The sequence below is a fragment of the Saccoglossus kowalevskii genome, chromosome 1 (assembly GCF_978046115.1).
Source record: "Saccoglossus kowalevskii chromosome 1, keSacKowa6.1, whole genome shotgun sequence".
Classification (NCBI taxonomy): Eukaryota; Metazoa; Hemichordata; class Enteropneusta; family Harrimaniidae; genus Saccoglossus; species Saccoglossus kowalevskii.
This window is the reverse complement of record NC_140641.1, coordinates 14,354,714-14,363,693: the sequence shown is the minus strand read 5'-3', so window position 1 is coordinate 14,363,693 and position 8,980 is coordinate 14,354,714. Positions and strand designations below refer to the sequence as shown.

General features: G+C 32.9%; 1 protein-coding gene across 1 annotated transcript in view; it reads left to right on the top strand.

Moving 5' to 3' along the window:
• The first annotated feature begins 836 nt into the window (after positions 1 to 836).
• LOC100370874 (telomerase Cajal body protein 1-like) overlaps positions 837 to 8,980 on the top strand; it is a 30,720-nt gene continuing 22,576 nt past the window's right edge. Inside the window, exons 1-7 of the mRNA XM_002739821.4 lie at positions 837 to 983; positions 2,423 to 2,918; positions 3,639 to 3,749; positions 5,072 to 5,269; positions 5,400 to 5,490; positions 6,267 to 6,399; positions 8,557 to 8,649. Of these exons, the coding sequence (XP_002739867.1) occupies positions 2,446 to 2,918; positions 3,639 to 3,749; positions 5,072 to 5,269; positions 5,400 to 5,490; positions 6,267 to 6,399; positions 8,557 to 8,649 (1,099 nt within the window). The 5' untranslated portion in view covers positions 837 to 983; positions 2,423 to 2,445. The remainder of the gene's footprint in view (positions 984 to 2,422; positions 2,919 to 3,638; positions 3,750 to 5,071; positions 5,270 to 5,399; positions 5,491 to 6,266; positions 6,400 to 8,556; positions 8,650 to 8,980) is intronic.

Here is an 8,980-nt window from a genome sequence, read left to right as displayed (position 1 = left end):
ATGGGATGAAGAGGACCACACATATGGGGTACTTACAAAAAAAGATTTGGTTGACACACCTTTGTTTTGCATAAACCTCACTAAAACCTTGCAAACTGACAGGCAAGCCGATCACAAACAATTTTTTTAGAGAAAGGCGTACAGCAACACGAGATAATAACACAAAAAGAGTGTTATACACATACATTGTTGGTTGGTTGGTTGGTTGGTTTGTCAAGCTGTTAGTCACTCTGCCCAATAAGTTATGATTGTATACCAAGAAACATCATTTTGTGGTGGAAATAATATTAATCTCACTCAAAGATAAATGCACATTGCTGAGGATGTTGGTGTTTGCCAAAAATGCATTCTATGGTTTTCCATTTTTTAGTTCGTTATTTGATGTTACTGAATTGTTTCTACTGCCCTCAACGACCAGTACTTGTAGTACTCCATGTCTGAAATGCTCAAGATAACCGGTTACTGAAAAACAACAACATGGTTGGTTACAAACAGGGTACATACAGCCATCAGTGGGTACAGACAATACTTGACATTGAAGATGCAACTTACAGAAGTATACTAGTACACATCTGGGCTATACATACAGCCACAGATATGTATGTTATGACTATAAACTTTATTTATACACAAAATATACAAGACTGTGACCAAAATCGAGATAAATAAATATTCACACATTAAAATATTGAAGCTCTAACAATAAATGATAATTTCTACTAATTTAAACATTCTTCCAAAAATATCAGTGTTACGGAACGAATATATCTCTTAGGGTGATAGCGCCCTCCTAGAGTTATCCAAAATTCTCGGGTTAAAGGCTCTAAGTTGTTGCCGGGTGACCCTCTAGCTTTGCAGCAAAGATAAAGGTAAGCGTGTTGTATCCACACCGGGAGCTTGACGATATATTTCGTCTCGTGTTGATGTATGACGACCAGTGACGCCAATTGACCATACTCACGACGTGGTAATTAGTGGTTACGGTATGTTCGTCTTTTCATTATAATGTGATGTACGGCACTGTTCTATTTTGACATACAGAACTTAACAACATGGCCGCAGTAGGTGACAGTTGCAGGACTTCCTGGGATGTCTACATATATGATCTAAGGATATAATCAGTCTAGTACTAAATAATAGTATGAAATACTGCTTCCTAAAAAAAATACTACCGAGGATGAATGATAGCTGTATGTTAATGATTGTTTACGCATGAACAGATAAATGAAATATTGATGGTACTTATAAACAAAGGTTCTTCTTTCTTATGCTTTTCATAAAGTCCGTATGTTTTGTTCTAGGACGATTATAGTTCTTAATGAAAGGCAGGAAAGAACTACCAATGAACAGTAGACTAATATATTTTTCGAATTTGTCGTGTTTTTCACAACAATGAATTTCAAACGACCTTGTTTTCAAACTAGAGCTCCAAAGTTCAAGGTTTGACCTAGTTTTACACAAAATGGTGATGGTGTTTCGTTCACCAAGAAGAAAAAATCAAAAACCCTTTTTTATGGAACCCATTCTGGCTACCATTTCTTTATTTTCTAGTACTATTTACACAACAAACCCATTCCTTTTCTTTTTATAAATATTTATAAATTTCAATGGCAGTTGAATCCAACCATCCAATCAGCAAGCGCAGTGAATAAATGAAGTCATTTAAAAATGTTCTAATGATTTTTTCAGCCAATAGAAATCTCGTTTCAGTTTGAATCTTGAAATTTATTAAAATGAAGGTAATTAATTTGTTGTGTTGATAGTATTAAAGTCTAATTAATAGGTATTGTTATCTGTAAATATCAAGAAAATTTAGGTTCTGGGAAAGTTATAATTCTGCAAATATAATTCTAACCTAAGGGATTTTGTTGAAATATAGCAATATACGTTAGTCCTTGGTTGATTTATGCAAGAAAAATGAGTCATTCGTGAGTGGTGACAAATAACCAGACAGACACATACTGTGTTGATGTCGCTGTGGTCATTCAATCTTTACAAGTATGCATTTGTTCTGAGAAAATCTGTAAACTTATATTTGTATTGCATTGAAAGTTAAATTATAAGTTGACGAGTTATGACGACATTATAGTGTTGAGGTAACTGTATTAAAAAAAAATGTCAACAGTAACCAACATAGTTCTATAATTTGGTATTACAAACATTTGTACAAATTTGCAAGTGAAATCATTTAATCCATGTAAAACTGAGACCATATCACTTTTGTGTTATGAATAAGACTCAATCGCTTCAAAATGACTCTAATTTGTAAAGTGGTATTCACTTCATCTTAATTTGCATGAATGTTTGGCAAGCACAGTGATTGTTTAGAAATTTTTCGAGTATAGCTAAATAATTGTTGGGTTGGGGTCAAGCGTATCTGTGGTTTTGAGCTACTGTATTTATTTGTATGTTTTCTACACAGAAACGAATTATTTAACGTACAGAATGTTAGAACCAGGTGATATCCTCAATCCACCAGAGGATGAGCCGACCCAGTCTGACCCGGTAATTCCAGTGGAAACTGCACCACGGCATATGGAAAACATTGTTTCACTGGAAGGAACAACAGAAAAGACTTGTACTCAAAAAAATGTCAATGAAGATGCTCAGGATTTTGGTGTCCTAGCAACAGATGTGTCCAATGTTAAAAATGAGGATATTCCAGAGGACGGTTCGTTAATGAGTCTTCCAGAAAAAAATAAAACTCGGGGAACTTTTTTACATGAAGTGGAAGATTCCAATGTAGCTACCCCGGAGGAAGTTGTTCCTTCACCAATTGTTTCCTCGCCAAAAGCCGATACTGCAGATGTTGATAATGGAAATGACGGCGTGATTGTTACCGAAATGTCCGTGGATTCAGAACAGACTAATGAGGCCAAAAATCATGAAAGAGGAGATGAAATGGACTTCTGGGAAAGGTACATCTATTAAATTAGTAATGATCATAGTTTCTGTTTTAAAAAACTAGGAACCCAGAAATTTGTTAAGGAAGTCAAAACAAGGCAGAGTAGATTACCATAGATTCAGTGAGAAGGGTTTAAAATCAGAGATCCAGTAGTTGGGAATACAGCCATTCCAAGTACACTCTAAAATGGGTGGCAAATTGCTATGTAACTATGTATTGGGCACAAAATCACTGATTGACTGTCTCCATGAATTCTGTACATTACCATGGAAACTGGCATGTGCAGACTGTCCCGTACTTAAGGCCCGCCTCCACATTTTAGACTGGTATAAAATGTTATTTGACAGGCAAAATGTCTAACTTTTATTGAAAATTATCAGTAAATTACAAAAAAACTATTAATAAGTCGACAAAAAATTGATTGTAAGTCTGTGATTACAGATTTGAAACTGCTATGAAGTTTTTAGACAGGCACTTTTCAACATGGGATAGTTAAGCCTCCATTTTATAGAATCTTATAAAATAGAAACAAACTGTTATATATGAATCTAGTGCTGTGGTAGTTTGTTCCAGCGTGTCAAATCATGTGGTACAATATTTGTATCAAACAAAAAATCAATCAAGTAGTTTGCTCACTTTTATAATGAATTGCTTTTACTCTGTCTCTGTATGATAAAACTGCAATACAATTACTAACATAAGTCAGTTATTGTAATAAGTGCTTGTTCTTTAGTTATAGCAATGCTTCTACCATTCCATATGACTTCAGTTGCACCCATCAGCTGGCAGGCTCATGGAGAGATTTTGAAAACGACAAAGCCAATTTTTTGAAGGGATGTAAATGGTATGTTTATTTTTGTTTTCTCATAATGTTTGTATCTTTGAATGCCATATTTTTTCCTTTCAAAATGTTGATGGAACATTTCACAAATTTTTTATGTATTTTTCTATGATTTCAAAATAACATAATTTACCATTGCCTACAAAGCCTTGTGCAACAATATAACAAATATTTTTTTTTTTTGCAAAATGTGATTTAAATTTGACTTTGTTCAAAGGATGAAGCAGACAATTTTTCACTCAAAAAAGACACCTGTTTCCAATTTAAAAAAAAAATATAATGTTGTTGTTCTATTATAAATTGAATAAGTACTCGTATCACACACAAGGCATGAGCATCATTTTATATGAGTATGCCCTCAGTGTTCAAATTCAGTAAACCAATCAAGGAAGTCCATTGTTTATGATCTTATCCAAATTGGGCTGCTATACATATAATTTATGCTTTTTTGGTTCTGTTTACTTTGAATGTCTTCTCACTTTACCCCTCTAATTTTACTGAGTTGCACAATATTTTGAAACTACAGTGTTATTTTTTTTAATTTAATTGTAATATCTTCATAAAGTAATAATAATAATAACTTTATTACACTACTATGCCATCAGAGGGTGCAGTACGGTAAATAAAATAAAATACAAATCATAAAAAATACAGCAGCTAAATAAACTAAACTATGATAAGAAAAAAATGTATAATTAAGAGATGTTTAAAGCTTAATTGGATAAAAATGTAATGTTAATTAATTAATTACATTAAAGATGTGAGTTGACTTTTGGAATGCCTGAACAAATCTTTCATCTAGTATGCACCACTGTGAACGATACTGAGCTTTGGGTGATACATTTTCTATTGCAAACAAACTTCGCTAATACAAAACTGTATTGTTCATGTGTCTGATTTTAGTTGCTGGGATAGTTTTACGGAATATCAGATACTGTACAGAAACAGAATTGTGCGTACTGACATTGAGGGTACTAACTTATACCAAAATTTGTCTTTCATGAACCGATTTTGTATACTGTTGTGAGCTCATCCTTAATTTCAGTTTGTGTCAGAGTGAATCCCTCATTGAGGGTACAGTACCTCGCACTGATTATGTCAGGCTAACTGCCGTTTATGACTGATTCAAATTGAGGGAGCAGTAACAATACGTTTATGGTGATAATGTCCTTAGGCATAGGTACATGTATGTCAGACCACAAACTTCAAGATGGCAGTAATATGCCAGTTTCAAGAATATAGAATTGAATTTTAAACTAAAATTTAAATTGTTTACTACAGTGGTTTTAACAAATGTTGAAATGAATCTTAAAATTTATTTATAGGTCTCCCGATGGATCATGCATTTTAACAAACTCTGATGACGACATCCTGCGAATCTTTAACTTGCCCGGTGAAATGTATGAAGGCAAGTATGATGACTTGCCGGAAATGAACGCTGCCTTGTCAATGGCAGAGGGAGAATTGATTTACGACTATTGTTGGTATCCAATGATGACTTCTACTGATCCCAATACCTGCTGGTGAGCATCTCAAAAATTTTTTCGAATCTAAGGTTATATGTCAAATGTCACAAGGTGAAGTGAACAACTTCTCTGAAACTTTTAACCATATTACTTGGCCATTCATCACTACTTTTTTATTTTTTCACAGTTTAGTGAGCAGTGCCAGGGACCATCCCGTCCATATGTGGGATGCATTTACTGGAGAACTGAGGTGTACATATAAAGCCTATAACCACTTGGTGTGTAAATTATCTTGTTTCTTTCCACCTGATTGAATAGTTAAACCATGACATCATCATTGCAACAGATTTGTATGAAATGACCACTGAGGGCACTATAACTAAATATCATTTTTGGCTGAAAACATAATAATAAAGCAAAGCATCTTTACTGTTTCTAAAGGTCTAGTCATTTATTTATTTTCTGCTTTCATCTTACACTATAAAACATTTAGGATTGCTACTTTTTTTCTGCAAATTTGATTAAAATATTTTTCTACCTACCTTCTGATCGGGGTATACCTAAATTGCAATATTCACTTTCAACAAAATAAGTATAACAAGCTGTGAACAAGTCTGATGCAAAATTTGCCAACTTTAATTTTCATAAATTTGCATATTCTGCGGCAAGTGACCACAGAAACAGGTTATCCGTTATCAAGTATTAGCAACAAAGTACTCGGGTCAAGTCAAGGACTTCATCCTATAAACTGCAATGTTCAGCTGCATGGTAAAGTTTAACCATGTTTTTGAGTTAGTCACTTTGAGTCAGACTTGTGTAGCGAGGTCCCTGTGGTTGATTTAGTTGACCTTTGAAAGTGTCATAATGCAAGTTTTTGGCATACAGTTGTCAGTAACATGCCAGTAGTTATTTGGTGGTACAGTGTAGTTAGAAAACGTAGACAAATTAAGAAAACTCAAAACAAGATCCTCCAGCAATCAATAGGTCATTTGAGTGAATGGAAGGGATTGAAAATGGTATTTTTAATAATCAGAATTGTTTGTGTCTTCTCCAGGATGAAATGGCAACCGCACATTCCTTAGCATTCAGCTTAGATGGGAGAAAGGTATACTGTGGTTTCAACAAAATGATTCGGGTTTTCACGACAGAAAGACCAGGGAGAGATTGTGAGACAAGACCCACGCATGGTATGTGTACATACAGATTCTGATTCATGTTTGCTACTGTAAAATACTTTATTAATAGTTGGAATTAATTTTCGCTTAAACAACATTTTGACTCTTTTGTATGACATTTATTTCAACAGAATTGTGATGAGTTGAATGTAGAACATAGGGAAAACAAAGTATTTTTACTGAATTTTATTTTCACTGATTCATCTCTTCAACAAAAATAGTAAAAGTAAAGTACATCACAGTATGTTAATAGCAAAGACACTGCGCTAGAGAATACAGATACGGCAAATACGACATTTCCTTTAATTTAATTTGTCTTGGGATTTTAAAGGAATATTGAATGTTTGATGTGTGAGATTATGTTTTAATATTGCAAAACAAATTACATCACACATTTATAAAATAAAATAAAAATGTTAGTTAAATTTTGTTATGAACTTGAAATCAAATAAAGATACCCACTCAATACATTATAAGCAGCATAACGTAGGATAATATGTATTGAGCAAATTTGTTATTTTGAAAGCTGGCTAGAGAATGTTGTAGAAACAATTACAAATTATTTTTATGCAAACCACTTGTGGGATTGTTTACATACAATGTTGCCAAGGTTGTCTTTTTGAGTAACATTCCTTACATCTATCTATGTCGAATTGTTGTTTGATCAGATGGTATGACCGTTAGCTTACTAGTGCATGGGGGCTAGTACTATGTGTATCTTGACTTTTCACCACCAGTTCCCTCTTTTTATCATGAAATATTCACGTTCATAGTCTGCACTTTCCTTCAGAAAATTGGGACCAAAATAGTCAAATTTTTTTTAGTATTAACAGAAAATTGACTAAACTTTTGTCTGTTTGCTCCAAAATTAGGGCTCATTTCCAGAAATATTTGGGCAAAAACTCTGGTTGTGAAGAATCTACATAAGGCATGTTACTGAACATAACTTTTGACTGGGCATTGAACATTAAAACCCAGTGAATAACACAAAGAGATTGGATTATGCAAATTAGCAAATAAGTTTTGAATGACAGTTACTAATTTATTATTTTAAAGGGAACCTCAATCCAAACAACATAATGACCCCTAAAGAAAAAGCTCCACAAATGTAGGAGAATGCAATTTACAGTTTTGTTGTATCACTTTTCATTCTCTCGATATTCCACTTTTCATCAGTATTACGTAGTCAGCCATCTTGATTTTCAAGCAAAGGATTATGGGTAAAGTATGACATCATAGAATCTGTTGTCAGAAATTTAGAAAATGATTTCATCTATAACTTCAAAAGTTGAACTTCAAATTGGCTGAACCTTTAGAAATTGGTAGCATACATGTACTGGTGCCATCCATGCTTATAAAATAGTTGTCATGGAAACAGAACTGAAAATATTTATTTTTATGTTTTTCTACCAAATGCCAAACTTTCCTTATATTGTATACAATTTACCAACGTGAGTAGGTTATATAGGTGATATATCACATGTTGAGCACAAAAAGGGGACAAAAAAGTACCATTCTATATTTCACAACTAAAATATTGATTTTTATTTTTTTAACGTTTTTAAAAATATCTTCACTTTATGTGTATTTGTAAAATTCCAATTTCCATTACTATAATTATATACATGAGTAATATGCACAACGAAAATTTGAACTAATTCGCATCAGTATTTCTCATGTTATAGATGAAATAATTTTCTCAATTTCTGACAACAGATTCTATTATGTCATACTTTACCCATAATCCTTTGCTTGAGAATCAAGATGGCTGACTACATAATAACGATGAAAAGTTGAATACCTAGAGAATGAAAACTGATATAAAAAACTGTAAATTGCATTCTCCTACATTTGTGGAGCTTTTTCTTTACGGGTCATTATGTTGTTTGGATTGAGGTTCCCTTTAAGTTTGATTTTCATTTTTCATTATATTGACCATGACATGACATATCTTTATAATGTCATCTTCATCTTAATTTTGCTTATTTTAAAAAGCATTGTTAAAATAGTGCATCTCTTCTGTATTTTCCTCCATGGCGGTATAAGTTTGCATAAAGTATAATGGTGTGTGAAGGAATGAAAAATAAAGTTGCTTTACGTTTTTAGGTAACAAGCCTTTTTACTGTAATTTGATATTTATCAAATAAATTTTTTTTTTTTTTTTAATAGCCAAAAAGATGGGTCAGTCTGGTATTATATCATGTATAGCTTTAAGTCCACAAGAACGAGATATTTATGCTGCTGGCTCCTATTCTAAATCTGGTAAGTGTTCATTCTGCATTTGTATTACCTTTACAGCTTATTTTGTTATTCATTAGTGTATTTGATCTATTAATAGTGTGACTGATTTTCAGCGCGCCTGATTCTCACTGATTTCATTTAACCTTTTTTGTGTTAGTAGAACAAATAATGTTAAAACCTCGAAAATTTCAACTACTTTTTAATAATTAATTTTGAGAAATCGTTGAGTTTTTAAAAAAGGCATATCGCCTCTTTGAAAAAAAAACGAAATCAGCGCCAACGAATTGTATTGCAATTTAGAGATATCAAGAATCTCAGACGTAATGTATCAAGTGTGAAGCATTGCATGGAC